Raw genomic sequence first — 18,387 nt, 5'->3', positions numbered from 1 at the left:
GGTTGCTATGAGACATCTCTGGTGACAAGCAAACACCTGATAAGATAACGGGAGCATAGTAGTTTTGTTTGCTTTAGAGGTCGACCGATTTTGGTTTTTTAATTGCAGATGCTGATATCACATAAGAGCAGGGTTGCAGATAGGCCAATAGAATTCTGATATATCACATAGTTTAATACAAAAGTAATAATATAATATACTTAAATTGGCAAAATTATAAATTAACTTTAATTTAGCATTCTGTTTACTCCATTTCACTTTTTAACTTTGTTAAAATAAAAATAAGTTTGTGTGTGTTTTAGATTTTAGATTTAGGTTTCTGTTTAGTCTTATCATTTTAGTAATTGTGTGCACAAAGATATTGTAATACATTACAATACATTTACATAAATTTCTTACAAAAAGACAGAGTCAATCTAGTTGTACATACAGTGAATATGACATTTACTGTCGGGGAGTAATGGAATACATGTAACGGGATTACGTATTTAAAATACAAATTATAAGTAACTGTATTGTTTCAATTGAAACCCTGCATGCAGAATTCTGTACAAATATTCCACAAGTACACCGGCACATAACAAGTGATGCATGCAGGGCAGAATTAGGCAAATATCCACTAATTATAAAAATATATAAACGGCAATCAAATTCTGGAAACATCTAAAACTCAGTGACCACCTCTCACACCAGTATAAAGCCCTGCATTACCAAGAGTTGAGCATAGAAACCAATTCCCTCTCTCAACTGGTCTGGAGCTTTAGTCCTGATGCTTCACCAATATCTACTAACCCTCATCGCACTGGAAACCTGGACCAGAACAATACAGCTAAACTAATTATATACAGACAAATTACAGCACTAATAAAACATATCACTTACTGCGAAACTCAAACACAAAAACAGAGTAAAATGCAAATATGCAAAGCTATCTGGCAAAAAAAGAGAATACACCATGGCAGACTATCTGTACACAGTGACAGATAAAACACCTTGACAAGGTACAGACTCAGTGAATGCAACCTCACTATAGATACAGACAGACACAGGAAAACATGGCTGCCACAGGAAGAAAGGTTGTGTCCACACTGTGATCCAAACAAAATCGAGACAGAGCTGCATTTTCTAACAGAATGCACAAAATACACAGCCATCTGGGAAAAACTTCACCACAATATGAAACGTATTCACAGCACATTTGACAGTTTAACAAACATTAAAAACTGCCCTTCTTATTCTGCTACAGAATGAGGGACAGTGAGTAAACTGACCCGAGTCTGCATCTCCAAAATACTTTACTTGGCCTTTTCTAATAATGTTTTAGTAATATTAAAATTTTCCTTTATGTGTAACTTTAAACTTGTGTACATTTTTATATTTAACTTGATCCTTTTTACCTTTATTTGTCAAGAACACATTTTATATTGTTTTTTTATATAATTTGTACATTGTTTTATTTGTATGCAATACGAATGTAAAAATATTTGTCAGAGAGAGAGAGAGAGAGAGAGAGAGAGAGAGAGAGAGAGAGAGAGAGAGAGAGAGAGAGGAACGTCAGCAGGTAATAGGCTGTTTTGTGAGGTTTAGGGGTAGGGTTTGGGGATTGAATCTATAGTTCGTACAGTATAAAACATTTAGCATTATATATTAGAGCATATTATTATTTATGTCTATGGAGAGTCCTCATAAGGATAGCTGCACCAACTTATATTTGTGTGTGTTTAAAAGTGAGTGTGTATGCATCACCGTAACATACAAATACACATACTCTTACACATACAAATTAAGCACCAAATCAGTCATCATTATTTTCCCTGTCAGAATCATTATCATCATGATCCTCACACAAACATTCACATTTTTTTCACACCAATCACAGGAAATTGAAAACAATGTAGAGGCCTTCGGTGGAAATACTGCAGCTGTGGGGGGAGAAAGGGCTTAAATGTCTATGCATATTCATGTGATTTGCATATGTATGTTTTTATAATTAGGCATTTTGTTATTTTTAATTGGACAAAGAGACAGGAAACACTGGGGCAGAGACTGCGCTCTAGTGACAGCTTACAGAAATAACACAAGACTCCATACATTATGTGCAAAACACTTAGCCGTGCTTTTTAGAGAGATTGACATGTTAGATATACTGAATCTATAATATACATACATATAATAACCATCTATTTTTTATATTATACTAGGGAGGGCGGGGCCGGGTCATGATGCTACATACCTGGCCCCTTATCAGGCTAATCAAGCCTCTGAGAGGTGTAAAGGCTGACCGGAGACGTTGGTGCGACAGAGAGAGAGATTTACGGGCAGCTCTCAGACACCTGTGTGTGTGTGTGTTTGTCTTTTTGGTTCAGTTTTATATTAAACTATTATTTATATCGTCAAGCCGGCTCTCGCCTCCTTTCCATTTAACCCCTTTACACAGTGATTTACTAACCACCTCTGAAATGTCATATTTACTCATTTACTCATTTTTCCATTTACCTTTTTTTCTCAGAAAACAATCATCCAACCTCTCTGGCTGCTGACCTCATAGACTACAACATGCCACTCACAACAACCTACCTGAAACAGAAGAAATTACAATGCATGAACAACAATGAGCAGGTACAGGACAACTCTATCAATCTCTCACAGTTCATTTGGCTGATCCTTTCTGTTTTTCCTGACTGATATACTGCAAATATTTTGCATAGACTGCTGTGTTTCATTTCAGTCCACCCAGATTGTGTGGGATTCATTTTGGGCATTTGTATATTACTGACAGGAGGTGTTGTACTTAATTGGTTTGCCAAGAATTATGACCAAGAATATTATATTTTATAAATGTCAGAGAGTAAATATAGAGTATTTTCTACTGAGGTAGGTATTTCAGGCACACACAAACACTGCCTTTAAGCATGCACTCCTAATAGGCATTGATATGAGCCCTGCCACATTAGCCACTTGTGGGTGGGGTGGGTGGACGTGACTTTGTGTGGAATGATATTTAGAGGGAATGACAGTTCGTTTTATTCTAATTAACAAGTGTTTTCAGCAGCTGGCTAATTAGCTGAGGTGTGAGAAAACCAGTGAAGTGCCAATCTAATGCAGAAAGGCAACCCATTCTTAGAGTCATGCGCACCTCGATTTATACATACATGCACAAATGCGTTTAACTCTTCCTCACCTTTCCGTGCTAATTTTACTTGTTTGTTCAGTTGACACTTGCTTGCTGTAATTATTGCTGGTTATACTCAAGACCTTTCAAATGGCATTACTGGGCAATAAAGTAATTGGCTTGTCTGGTTAGAGGTGCATTTGTTCTGTTTATATTAGTTACATTTTCCTCACCCCAACCTGACCAGCACCACGAAACTCTCATTTTCATGCTTCAGTTTTCTAAATCTCTTTGGCCGAAAAAGTATAGCCTGAAGATACTTGCAGGGCTGGTCACCAACATACTGTATGTTGAGATTTGGATGCACGTGTGCTTTACCAGCCAAGTTTTGATTGTAAATAGTATGACTGTACTGGTCCACCAGCATAAACCAGTCTAGACCTGCATGGAAATTATAGTTAGTCTTTGCTGGTCTTTTAAGCAGGGCTCTTATTTCAGTACACAAACATCTCTTTAAACTCAATATTTTTTTTGCTTACGAATACAAGCAAAGAAATGATTTGTGTTGCTGCAATTTGATATAATTTTCTATAGAACCAACTTGTGCACTCCAGTTGTTTGCTTTCAATTTTGCTGTGCAATTTTTCAAAGAGTTTCTTTAGAAAAAAACAACAACTCATGATGCTCGGAAATATGCATTCTGAATACATACTTTGTTTTTATGTGTCACTCTTTGTGAGTGTTTACTTTAAGAAAATAAAAGGTAGCACACAGGAAGTGTACAAGAAAATTCCCCAACTAATTATACCATGGGCTGTATGTATAAAACATCTCAGAAATGCTCTTAGAAAATGGTCTTAAGCTTTGACTTATGTGTCAAACATATTTAACAAAAAGTAGGACTTGTGTAAATAAGCTAAAAGTTACTTTAAGCAAAGCCTAAGCCTGATTCTTAAAGGGATGTTCACCCAAAAATTAGAATTCTCTCATGCCATCCCAGATGAGTATGACTGACTTTCTTCAACACAAATGAAGTTTTTATTGAAGAATATCTCATCTCTGTAGGTCCATGCAATGCAAGTGAATGGTGACCAAAACTCTGAAGAGAAAGTCTGGTGTCTCATGCGCCAACCACCTGTGAATGTGTGCACAGTTGTATGGAGTATACTTTGACAGGCTCACGTTCGAGTCTGTCAAAGTATACATCAAAATGGTAGTATATCTATGGCTGTACATTGAGGGACTTACAATGGAAGTGTATGGGGCCAATCTATAAATGTTTAAATATTCACTTTTTACACATGATATAAACAGTATGCGTGTTGGGGGATCTGGGTAGCTCAGCGAGTAACGACGCTGACTACCAACCCTAGAGTCATGAGTTTGAATCCAGAGCGTGCTGAGTGACTCCAGCCAGGTCTCCTAAGCAACAAAATTGGCCCGGTTGCTAGGGAGGGTAGAGTCACATGGAGTAACCTCCTCGTGGTCGCTATAATGTGGTTTTCACTCAAGGTGGGGCGCATGGTGTGTTATGCGTGGATGCCGCGGAGAATAGTGTGAAGCCCCCCACACACGCTATGTCTCCGTGGTAACGCACTAAACAAGCCAAGTGATAAGATGCGCGGATTGACTGTCTCATACGGGGAGGCAACTGGGATTCGTCCTCCACCAGCCGGTTTGAGATAAATCACTATGCCAACATGAGGACTTGGAGCTTATTGGAAAAAAGGGGAGAAAATAAATGTAAAATAAAAAACAATATGGTTGTAAACAAACCTATTTGTTGAATGTAGTCAACAAACCCTAAAACGACTGTAAAAATGATGCTTTTACATTATAAGCTTCTCATTTTTGCATTTAAACTCCAAATATTGGCCCCATTCACTTCCATTGTAAGTGTCTCACTGTAACCTCGATTTTAGCTTTTGTTTAAGAAAATTTTAAATAATTTTTTTTGGTAATCAACATTATGCCACAAATGCTGTCGTTTGAGCTTAACTTGTATTGAACCCACAATATTACTTTAAGAATTAAGTGGGTTTTATACATACGGCCCCAGAGCTGAGATTTGATGCAGCCGGGTAAGTGGGCATATGACATTCAGGAATTTTGAAAACAGCCAAAGTAATGGCATCCAAAAGATTAGGCAGGGGTCTTAGGTGACCCTAGGGGGTCATGACGGTACTACAGGGGTACTGCAATTATTGTTTGATCTCAAAAATGGTTTTGTGAAGTAATAAAAATATGTGTTCAACAAAAGTTTACATTAATAGGAAGAAACATATTTAGATATAGTTAAGTTTAAAAATGCACACAATTTTAAATAATATGTGACGGAATGCCCATACTCAGTCTCTCTATACTTCAAGGGGTCCTAGGAATTTCTGTTAGAAATGTTAGAAATTACATTTCTAAAGACCTCAGAGTAAAATCTGATGGAGTAAAGCAGATCAAGAGACTGAGACAAAGCTGTAGAAAATATATATATATATGTATATGTGTCTGTGTATATGTAAAAAGAAAAACAGATAATCAAAATCACACACGTTGTCAGAAAAATTAACTGAGGTCTCAGATGAGTATAAGAGAGAGAGAGAGAGCAGAGAAGCAGAGGATGTGGCAAGGAGGCTGGTCGGCCCTGCAGGACATGTGTGTCCAGCTCAATTCAATAAAGACGGAAATTAGCAGCATCCTTCCTGCAGGCTGCAGACTCCGGCCTCTCACGGGGGGATGGAGGAGATTAAGGAGAAGGGAATGTTCATTATCGTTTATGTCCCTTTTTTTCCCCATTTGCTGTATCTCCTCTTCAGGAAACTCATTTCATTTTCACTCTCTCTTTCTTGCACACCCACTCTCTCTCTCCCTGGGGAAGGACATGAGATCTTCAAATATTCTCTCTCTTTCTTGCTCACCCACTCTCTCTCTCTCTGGGGAAGGACATGAGTTCCTCAAATATTTAAGTTGTGAATTATAGTCATATATGAACAGATTTTGTATTTTATACCTTATACATTCTCCCCTTTTCGTGTGTTTGTTATTTTGATGCATACTCAGCTCAAGATGTTGTCCTTCATGTGACAGTCAACATTGCAGAGAAATAGCTGCTGTATTTGTAACGTGTTGTAGATTTTGTCCATTGCCACATTATGAGTGTCACTAGTAATTGTGATAAAGTAGGTGACAATCAGGGGACAAGTTTTGCAGTGTGAGAGTGTGGAATGTGTCATTTGTTCTTGAGAAAGTTGCATTGTCCTATTTTGTCTGTAGGTGGCAGATTTATCAAGCAATTCATACTGCTAACTGCTAAACAGAGTTGGTTCATTATATTTCAGGGTTGTTTCACAGATCAAAAACCACTAGGAATGTGAATACTTATTTTATAAAGAATTATTCTGTCTAAAATAATAATTTATTAAGAACCAAGGGCATTTCTGTTACATTAACAGATTATCTTATTGTATTTGGTGACACTTTTGATTAAATACCATTTAATTTTATAAGCTAATCTCCTTTTGTCATTTACAAGACCTTACTTTATCAGTTTACCTTGTAGTAAACTGTAATTTAAAGGACAATTACTCTGATTTTCCTCTTTGCTCTTATAAATCTAAATATAGAGCCTGGTGTTGTCTTCTATACGCTGGCATGTATGGTTTGTATTGTGAGCTAGAATACAATTTTCCGATTCCTTTGAATTTATGAACTTCTCTTGAGGGCTCCATTAGTGAATCATAAATCAAAGTCTGTGTATGTTCGTGCACTTAGATGTTCGCTGGGTAATTGAGACCGTATCAGGGTGGAGAGTTGGCCAAATTGATCTATAGGAATAGAAGAACTCGGCCGACCCTTAGCTGCACTCTTTTGTGGAGAAAAGAACAAGCTTTTGGAAACAACAACACCAACACATCCCTCTGCCAGGACAGAATAAGTCTGCTGAATATTTCTCAAAGCATTTGCAGCCAACAGTATTTGTAGTTGTATTATTATGTCATATAGTCATTATGATCTTGATAAGACAATGAGCATAAGCGATGAATGCACGATACATTTTGCTCGTTATTTTTAATTTAAAGAAAATCATTTTAAAAAGGTCATGTGATTTTGCTCTAAGAAAACACACACACACAGACAGAGAGACACAGACACACACATTCTCTTCAAATGGTACAAGGAGAAGATTTCTAGCCCAATTGTTGCGTTTGCATTAGAGGAAGATGGAGGCAGAAAAAGAGACAGGGGATGTGGACTGCTCTTAAAAGGTTTGGTGATTCTGTACCTCACTCACTGTACAGTAATTAGAGCAGTGAGTGTGACGTCAGCGGTCGCAGCCCCGCCTCTATTCTTCAGGGCTGTTTGCTGGAGAGGGTCTCGTGGCTGCCACAGTATTTTTGTAATATTAAACGGCTAGAGAGACTGGAGAAGAGAGTAGCTCAGCAACGAAGGGGGTCTTAGAAGAATATTAAAAACAAATTGCGTCCACCAGAGAAGGTAAGGAGTCAATTTGTCCCGCATGTTTTTATGATCTTAATTTCCCCTCAGCAGTAGAATGTCATTTTGTTTACTAGTCCTCGTGCAGCACGTTATATTTATTTATTCTTCTAGTTAGGGTTTAAATGATGACCATTGTACATTTTCAGTTGAGCACAAGCGGTGTTCGTGTTATCGCTTAGTTTAACAAATAAAACGCTCTTGCCGATCAAGTTAAAGGTTAATGACCGAATAAGTGAAGTCATGTTATTTTAACACGTTTATTATTATTGGGTTTAGTGTTTTGTCATCGCGAGACCTTTGCAACAGGATAGCGTCGAAACACGTGCTTTAAATTGTATTTTAGCATCATCCTTCAGCATTTTACATAAAATATTTTAGTTATTGACCTAATGTATTAATAATGATGACACGCATTCTGCACTCTTGATATACAGTATTGTTAAAAATGCATGTATTCTGACAGTAGTGGGTTTTGACCACGGGTTTTGTTGAATGAAAATAAATTCGCTCTCTGAAATGGTAACTTTAACATAATCGGACGGTAGTGAGTTTACAGAGTATTTTTGAGAGAACATTTAAATGAGTTAAATGATCGTTGATTTCTTCTAAACTATTCTTAATAGCTAAATATTGTATTAAAAACGTGTCCAGCACGTGCCTTTAATATTTTGTTGAGGGTTTTCCATCAGGATCTGGCAAAGCTGGTTTTACATGCTATTGTTACATCGTGCATTACATTACATGAAGCCCTGAAACCAGAAAATACCTAACAATATCACAGAAAGTTTCTTTGTTTGTAATTCATTTTCAGATGTTGCTGTCTTTTCAGGTTCTGACATAATTTAGGCTAGAGTGAATATAGAAATATTTTTTACAATAATTAATGATTTAAAGTTATTTAGGCCTTGCTCATGCAATCTGCTCTGATCATCTGACTCTCAGCAGGTGCTTTTGATACACTGCTGTGGGCATCTTTACTTTTCTTCTTAAACCAAATAGTTTTTCAAATTTATCTCACTGTCTTTTGAACATTTTCTAATCCTTCCTCTGTGACTTGTGCCACTCCTTCTATGACATATCATCTTTTCTGTCATGACACACTACTCCACTTTATTTCCTATTCTGTTTCATGCCTTTTACCGGTGCTGTTTAAACAGCAGGTGCTGGTTTTTAGGTGGAACAGCAATGCAAATAAAGAGGAGAGAGGGTGCACGGCCCGTCGTCTTAGTCCATAAAGGGTTAAAGGCTTTAAAACCGCCTTAATCATCCTCTGCCTTCTGCCAGAGCTCCACAAGGATAAAGCCTACCAAAATAAAATCACTTTTCCTGACCTCCACGTCAGCCTGTCTAGTGGGAGGGAGGCTCCCTGAGCCTTAATCTCTCCCTAAAGCCAAGCTGTGCGACAGTGAGGATCTCCTCGTTCTCCTTCTCTCCCTTGCTATCCCTCTCTCGCACTAGCCTTCAAAATAGCCAAACTCCTCCTCTCCCATCCCTCGTTTCCCTTCCTCCTCCATCCGTCTTGGGCTCTTTCTCCTTCTCCCCCTCTGTCCTCTCTGATTCCTCCTCTCTCCGTCCCTGTGTCTATTGTTCTTTGTATTGTCCCTGTGGTATTCCAATGACTGTCTCTTTACTCCCTCGTTCTCTGAGATGGTCTGTACCAACCTCTGCTCTTGCCCTGCCATTACAAGGCACATCAAATTCCCATCTATATTCCCAAGATGTGGCTTTTTCTGTGTCCCTTGGGTCTGTACGACCACTTGTTCATGCCTCGCGGCAGATGGGACTTACCATATATTAAAGTCAACATTATATAAAAATTGCCCATGTTTACTTTTTAAATAGACATTGTTGGTCTAATTGAGTGCAATTCATCATTGGTATATGTTATTCCACAAAAAGATTTTTAACCTTTCACCATCAAGTAACTAATAACTTGTTCCACATCTGGAATGATTTTCCGGTTTGGCTAATATCAACAAGTCCTCTTATTTTTCAGCCCTGTCCCTCCAACCACCTTGCTCTATTCTGGCATGAGGTGAAGTATGTCATTATGCTACTAGTAATAATTACAACTATAAAGTATGTTTTCAAACAACCTTAACCAACACCCCTTAGACTCATCACGCCCTTTCGCTCTCTCTGATTCCCTATGAAAAAAAGGCCACACTAAACAAAAGGTGATAAACGTTTAACGTCATAATAAACAAGAACACTATGACATATATACATGGGACAGAATGCGTGGCAAAGGAATCGGGTTGTCTGATAACATCGCCCAATTGAATGGCAGCTGGGTGTGCTGGGGATCCAGCACATGAGGTAAGATGGTTCTTTTGGTAACTAGTATGCGTAATGATACATATTCAGAGTATTTTGTGAATTATCTGAAGCTTGACAGTAATGAGCTGATGTGTATGGCAATACCTTTAGTGTAGCTTTCCTGTCTAGAATCAACTTAGCAAGTTTGGCGTCTCATGGAGCCCCAACAATTCTCTCAAATTCCTCCACCTTGAAAATTCGACGCCAGTGTTCACTCTGGTTTTACTCTGTTCTCTGTCTTTTAGCAAATCTTTAAATTTTGGCAAAGCTAAATTTATTTTCCTCTATAACACGTCTGCCATGGTTATTCATATTTCCTTTCTAGTTCAGGTAGCCACACCCCAAACTCACGCTATAGGTTGAGCTAGATTGGGATGTGTGGGGCTGAGTGGGTAAAATATAAACATCAATGTTTTGATTGGGAGGCTCATTGTTTATACTTTTGGGGAAGGTAAACCCATGAATGGCTTACTAATAGTTGACAATGAACAATAAACTGGGATAGTAGAACGTATCATAAAACAAGTGACATACTTTACCTTTAAGGCCAATTCACACTGCCCCAACAAACTCCAACAAACACGTTTGTTGGGTTTTTGTTGGGTCAGTGTGTTCACCCTGTTCACCTTGTTGGGGCAAAAACAGTTATTCTGCTCAGCATTCTAAATCCAACAGCCAACATTAGAATCTTTGTGTTTGTTAGAGTTCATTGGGGCAGTGTGAATACCTACTTTTTACAATCCAATTTCTAATACATTATATTGCAGAAGTATAAAGAATTGCAAATATTTAATGTTGAATTAAAAATGTTCCTCAATTTTCAAGGTCTATTTGATTTGTCTTAGCATTGCCATTGCCAAAGTTGCCACAGCTGTTTTGAGCTTAATTTATTCTAAGTGTCACTGAACATCTATGCCACTGAGCAATCTATTGTCATTACATCCAAGTGTCCAAACCGAGTATGCTTGTTTGGAATGTTATTATTGTTCTTGCACTTATGAGTGTTGAGCTAACCAATGAGATGCTGATAAAAATGGTACTGCAAGATATTAACAGTGCAAGATATGAAAAGGAGAAGAAACATCCATAGAATCTGTATATAGAAGAAGATATTAGATATAGATTCATCTAACCCTTTAATAATTGGCGATTTCTTAGCTTGAGCTGGGTGAGTTGAACACAGGTATAATGAACTGCTTCAAAACTGGGTAAGTACCTAATTCAAAGGCATCCTATTTATATATAATTTTAATCACTATAGTAGCCTATATCCACAACATATATGTAATTTAACAACTGACATCTGCACAGTGAAGCGAATGAAATGGTGAACTTGAAATAAATTAACCGCTTAGTCAGAATATACATAATTTGAGTTGCGTAATTTGCGTTGTGAATACAGTGTTTCGGTAAGAAACACACTTCACGCAATATAATCTCCTTTTACGAAAAAATGAATAAGTCTCTAAAGCATGAAGATTTCAGAGTACAGTAGGCTAACTTCTAAAAAGTAGCGCTTGGCTGATGCTTCGTGGGGTTGTACTGTACATAAGACTTGTTGAATTACTTGCTGAATTACTTCCCAGCTGAAAAGATTTCCATGCATCTTATTCTGGCCAAAGAATTCTGGCCCACCAGATAGAAAGAGAACGTATGAGTGACAAGTAAAGCAAAAAACCACAATTTGTTTAGTTTGTCATTTAAGGGGAGGTTCTTGCATAAAGTAAACACTAAAACAATTGTGTGTATATTTGATCAGAATTTCAGACACAAATTTTATTTTTTTTTTACAGACAAGACAAGGTGCAAGATATAGTTCTGCTTGTAGAAATCTCGTTAACGCACTACTACTCTAAGTGGCTCAAACAAAACTCTGAATTATATTTCAAAGATTTAATGAGATAAATATAGTTTGCATGTGCTGCGTGCTTCAGCTGTGAGTGCTTGTGAATGTGTGGAGCCGGTGTTGTGCAGACACAAAGACACATATCTTGCTCATACCTTTTAGAGATCCTTGACTCATACATGGAAAACACTATAATGAGCATCACGTGCCTTGTTTGTAGAAGCTGACAGCGAACAGAGCAATTGCATGAGGCACATACAGACTACATATTTATTATTAAAAAGCAGCCTTTTGCTTTTTAATAATCACTTTGAGTCATGCAGCAACCGGCTTTTCCGAATTGAGAAGCTACCGTCGTAACAACACAGAAACGCTTAAAAAAAAAAAAAGCTCAGTTTTAATGGAAAAAAGGACGACAGAAATAGATCACTACTGTATAGTTCTGTATGTAAAATTCACTGGAATACTACTACTAATAAGAATAAATCAATAGAAATGTTATTATATTAAAGTAATATATCATATCTGTGATGCAGCACTTAATTTGACAAAGTATAGCTCCAAACGGGTGATAAAAGCACTTCATTAGATAAAATAATACAAATATATGTTGAAAATTAATTGTTATATTTTCATTTGATTAAAGTTTTAAGGAGTTAATTTATTTAAACACCATTTTGATAATAAAATTGAAATAAACTGTTGAAATTCAGAAAAAAAACAGAATTCTGAATTGCAGAATTGCTGACAGATGAGTCAGCATAATTAAAATTTCACAGTTATGATTGTTTTAAATCAAACTTTGAGACTGTACGGTATATTATATTTGACTCTCCAGTGCTGGAACAGGGCTAAAACAAAGTGTGGATATAGGTCTGATTATGCGAGACTGTAGTTTGAATCACTTTTCTTTGCAACAATTTTCATTGCATGACTGCATTTATACGATAGCCCATATCGGCGTTAGCTAGCTAGCCAGCTGTATTAATAGCTGTTAGCTAAATTTGCTGGATGATGACAGTAGCTGTTTATAAAATAGACTGTACATTATAAATATGTTGACACAAGTCAGTATTAATGTGATTCCATCATATCTGTCATTTTGATATATCAATGTGCTATTGTTTTATAATAATATATTGTATATATTTTCTGTATAACCAATTTACTTTACACTAAAGAATGGATCTTTGAACGTCATGAAAATTATAAGATTCCTGCATTTTGTGAACATTGGAACTAGATCTGAATAAGTAAGTCTGTCAGGGAAAACATTAAATCTTTATCATCATCCTTTTATCTTTCCCTTCAGTTTGTCTTTTTTCTCTTAACGTTTGTAATCGTACTTGATCTTCTTGCTTCGGTCTCCATTCACAATCAAGCTACTCTTGCTGAGCCTTGTCTTGTGTTACTGAGAGACTAAATTGATCTCGCCCCTTTGTCCTGCTTACAGAAAGGCTAGGACACTGCAGACAGAGATGACATGATCAGTAGCAGAGGTCATTTAAACAATAGTGGTTGGCTGCATTGAGAGGTCATTCATTGGTCGCTGAAAGAGAGTGCAGGGATTGGTTGCAGAGGTCACAAACTGCACTATGCTACTCTTCTCTGCTGACCTGGATAAAACCATTGCCTCAGGGTATATCTTACAGGAAGTGAGGTCATCTCAGTACAAGTATTCTTGGAGAGGCATTTTTTGCAGTGTTGTCTGGATTATATGTACACCACCATTTCTTTACTGTCATGATGGTCAACATTCCTGACAGTAAGATCAATTTACTTGAGGACCAAAATTTCACAAGATATTAAACCTTTTTTTTTTTTTTTAAGGAAATATACAACCCTAATCTTTTTTCAAACTGAATAAACTAGCCTAATTGTTTTTTCTTGTTTTAAGCATACGTTATCAAACATTTGTGAGGTTTAAGCTTAAAATAAAATAATTAATATCTGCCAATAGGTGAGAAAAATAAACTAAAAATAATGATTAAGATTGTTTTTTCAGTAAAAAAAAGATATCAGAATTTTTATGTTGCTATATTCTAATGTCACCCCTCTCTTGATTCAACTTCACTGGCTACCTGTAGCTGCCTGTATCAAATTCAAGGCTTTGACTCTGGCCTTCAGGACAGCTAATTGAACCGCACCCTTTAACGTTAATGAATGTCTCCTGGTCTATTCTCCAACTCACTCTCTGTGGTCTATGAACGAGCAGCGCCTGGTGGTCACATCACAAAGAGGCTCAAATTCTATTTCACAATCTTTCACTTTCTCTGTTTCACTGTGGTGGTTGAGCTTCCAACATCCACATGATCTGCTTATACCACCTCAACATTCAAGAACCAGCTGAAAACACATCTGTTACATGATCACTTAAACAATCCACACTAATTGCACTTACTATTGAACTTAACTTGCACTTACTGTACACAAAAAAACAAAAACAAACAAACTACTGTCTCTTTCTTCTGCGCTAGCACCTATAGTACTCCATCCACCTTGAGAGCTTGGCAGTGCAACACTGTAGATGGTGTTGAACTTTGTATGACAAATTGTTTGCTAAGTTCCTCATTTGTATGTCGCTTTCGAAAAAGCATCTGCTATATGACTAAATGTAAATGTAACATTGCATAAAGGACAAGCGACCGTATGTTTCTACATGCTGGTCCTCGACAGATATTTTTCAGCCTTAAAAGAAGATTAAAAGAGCTTTTTATTGTAAAGATTTGTCTTGAAAAGCCTGGCTTTAAACATCAGTATTGCTATATCTCTCATGGAAACATCATCTATGCTAAAGGAAAAAAAAGAGGACACATTTTTGTCTTATCTCAGTAGGAGTAAGTATCAAAGGCTTGTGTGATCTACATGGACGTGAGAGTCATTCAATAGAAAAAAGTGAGAATATATGTTTAATGGCTTCACTGAAGCCATGCTTTTAAAAACCACATTCTCTCTGCATGAAATATAAGACAAGAATTACTGTTCCTTTAGCTCAAAATCTAGAGCATGGTACTTGCAATGTCAAGGTAAATTATCTGCAATTTTTACAGAAAAAGAATGTAAAGATGCTACACTAAAAACATTAACTGTTTAACAAGTAGTTACCTTAACATATTTACTTAACACATTTTATTTTATTTTATATTTTATTCATATAGTTAACAAGACAACATGTCAATTTAAATTTAAATCTCCTATGTTTTTTAAAAGTAAAAAGTATGAATTTACCATATAGTTAAATAAATCATTTTATTTACAGAATAACAAGGCAATACATGTACTTCTATGGTAATCCTTTGTTAAAATTACAGTGAAAAACAATAATAGTTGTTCCCATATTTCTTTATATTTTCTGTCGCCTCACAGCAAGAAGGTCGTGGGTTCAAACCCTGGTTGCCCCGGCCTTTCTGTGTGGAGATTGCATGTTCTCCCCGTGTCTGTGTGGGTTCTCTCCGGGTACTCCGGCTTCCTCCCACCATCCAAAAGACATGCAGGCTAGGTTAATTGGTGTCTCCAAAAAAATTGCCCTAGGTGTGGATGTGGAGGTGAGTGTGAGTGTATGTCTGTCTATGTGTGGCCCTGCGATGGACTGGCGACCTGTCCAGGGTGTCCCCCGCCTTTCGCCCAATGTTAGCTGGGATAGGCTCCAGCCCCCCGCGACCCTGTACACAGGATAAGCGGTTGACGATGGATGGATGGAAGTAGCCAACAGTAGAAAACCTTTATTTATTTTTTAAATATAGGACATGTGTTTGATTTAGTAATGCTGCTTGGAGTGATCATGTGTCCTGCAGAGTGGGCGAAGAGGTCACATGTTCATGTCTGATTCAGAAAGCAGAGCAGGTACAATTCTTCCCCCTTTACGATAAGTAATTGATTTTAAGCTGCTATTTTATCATGAATACAAAGGATCTCTCTCCGTTGGACCAGAGATCGAAGGAGAAGTAGCCAGCAATTTCTCTACAAACACGGGAACTTCAATAAAGTTTAAAAAGCATCCCATGTGGCACCTAATGAAGATGATTGAGAAAATGTCATGAATGTCAAAATCAAGGCCAAGGGTGGCTACTTTGAGGAATCTAAAATATGAGATGGTTTAGAATTGTTTAACTTTTAATTTGATCGCTGTATAATTCCCATATTTCCATTTGTATTATTTCATAGTTTTGATGATGTCATGTAGATATATACAGTAGATAATAGATATAATTAAGAATAAGTGTCCAAACTTTTGACCAGTGCTGTCAGGGTCCGAAATTAACACCCGCCAAGTGCCAAACGTGGGTACATTTTAAATTTGGCTGGTGAATTTTACAGTGTCGCACGCCATTCTGGCGGGTGCTTGTAAAATAATGTAACATGTTCCAGTTTTGTCCTCAAGGGGGCTCTGTAGCCTACAACCAGTAATGTTGCAGGTGTTTACATTGAAGCTCTCATTAGCTAGTAGTTCTCCTCATTGATAGTCTCAGTTAGCTGTTAAATAGAAGCAAGATAATGTCGATGTTCAGGAGCGTTCATGCGATCGGGTGAAGGGACGACTATTTTCGAATTTCCATTGGATGTGCGAGTAACCTCCACACATACAAATTCTCTGGTAATGACTGCATTGTAACAAATCATTTTCTTGACATTTGGTTTTGTTAACTGTTCTTGAACATGCATTCTTCCAGTGATGCATACAGAAAATTGGAATAAAATACTTCACAGTGTTTCCTGTACTGCCATTAAGCGCTGCAGCAACCCTCACAGCTTCTTCTACGTGAGACATAAAGCTCTACCAGAGTCAGGGGCGTAATGTAAACATGTTAATGCTTCACACTGTTTCACCCCAATTTTCAAGCCAAATCTACACCCTTGACCAGAGCAGACATATTCCCAATCAAATGAATCCTTTGAGCCAGTTATTTTGAATCTACAGCATGAGACATAACACGTGACAGTGTAGTCTTATTCCCAGAGAAAGTATTGTTTTGAGCCGGTTCTTTTTAGTGAATCAACAACTACAGCACTACCAGTGTTGTCCAGTTCACAAATGAATGACTCTATGAGCCGGCTCTTTTTAATGAATCAAAGAATTCTTTGGAGCTGACTGAATCACTCACTCCAAACAAACCAAGATCTGTTACTGTGTTAGGTGTACTTAAGGCTCAGGAGTCTGTTTAATATATAAATGAATTTTGTTATAATAAGGAAATGATCTGAAAAAGAATTCTATATGGACTACTTGGCAATTCAAATTCATAAATAATTAAATAAAACAATACATTTCTTTAAAAAAGCAGTTACATTTTAATCATGCTTACAGTATTGTTTATTTGTCAATAATAAAAAATTAAATCCACTTGTAAAATGCAATAAAACAATTATTTAAAAAAAAATGTCCGGTAAGAAATCTGATTGGCTGATATATTTTTTTCATCAACCAGCCACCTTGGCTGGTGGGCTAAAAGGTAAATTTCGGACTCTGAGATCTGTATTTCTCTCATAAAATAGCAGTAAAGATTTAAAGCTTTAGTTTAGCACATCAGATTTCATACAGATTGTGGTATAAGCACTAAAAATGTCTGTTATTGAGGATAAGCAGGTTCACAAAGTCCACTTTCAGGGCAGCTTAAACCAAAATCTGACATTTTTATCACAAGACAAATCTGATTTCTTCTTTTTTTTTTTCAATAGAAAGCTGCATCAATTGTAAATAGGCTCAAAGGCTATTGACAGTATCTGAGCTACCTCAGGATACAGGAAGTCAGGCAGTTTGTTGGGCAGCTAAAGTGGTCAATGGGAATGTTGGTAGTGCAATACCTGTATTTCTAAGGCTACAAACACAACGTGTGTCCTTAGGAAAAATGGCCTTGAACTGGAAAGTGGATTTAGGGCTTGACAAGAAGGACTGCCCGGGGCCAGTGTGAGAAAGATTCAGGCCAGTTGCTAGAACTGTCACTTGCCTGATCGGGCCAGTGCTGCATTTATAACATTAGTGCAAGAAAATAAGCAAGAGAGATTGTCATTACTTTTGGTCCCTTAAAAAGTGGGAGGAACATATACAAACTATTGTAATTCCTACACCGTTCACCTGATTTGGATGTAAATACCCTCAAATTAAAGCTGAAAGTCTGCAGTTAAAGCACATCTTGTTCGTTTCATTTAAAATCCATTGTGGTGGTGTACAGAGCCAAAAAGATTAGAATTGTGTCGATGTCCCAATATTTATGGACCTGACTGTATGTGTATATACACTCACCTAAAGGATTATTAGGAACACCATACTAATACTGTGTTTGACCCCCTTTCGCCTTCAGAACTGCCTTAATTCTACGTGGCATTGATTCAACAAGGTGCTGAAAGCATTCTTTAGAAATGTTGGCCCATATTGATAGGATAGCATCTTGCAGTTGATGGAGATTTGTGGGATGCACATCCAGGGCACGAAGCTCCCGTTCCACCACATCCCAAAGATGCTCTATTGGGTTGAGATCTGGTGACTGTGGGGGCCATTTTAGTACAGTGAACTCATTATCATGTTCAAGAAACCAATTTGAAATGATTCAAGCTTTGTGACATGGTGCATTATCCTGCTAGAATTAGCCATCAGAGGATAGGTACATGGTGGCCATAAAGG

The 18,387-nt window shown here is 37.2% G+C and overlaps 1 protein-coding gene across 1 annotated transcript in view; it reads left to right on the top strand.

The window, feature by feature from the left end:
* The window catches only part of LOC127619103 (nucleolar protein 4-like), a 136,769-nt gene that overhangs the window by 39,987 nt on the left and 78,395 nt on the right, over positions 1-18,387 (top strand). The window contains exon 4 of the mRNA XM_052091859.1: positions 2,510-2,619. Coding sequence (XP_051947819.1) covers positions 2,510-2,619 — 110 coding nt within the window. The remainder of the gene's footprint in view (positions 1-2,509; positions 2,620-18,387) is intronic.

The sequence above is a fragment of the Xyrauchen texanus genome, chromosome 25 (assembly GCF_025860055.1).
Source record: "Xyrauchen texanus isolate HMW12.3.18 chromosome 25, RBS_HiC_50CHRs, whole genome shotgun sequence".
Taxonomy (NCBI): Eukaryota; Metazoa; Chordata; class Actinopteri; order Cypriniformes; family Catostomidae; genus Xyrauchen; species Xyrauchen texanus.
This window is presented reverse-complemented; position numbering and strand designations above follow the sequence as displayed.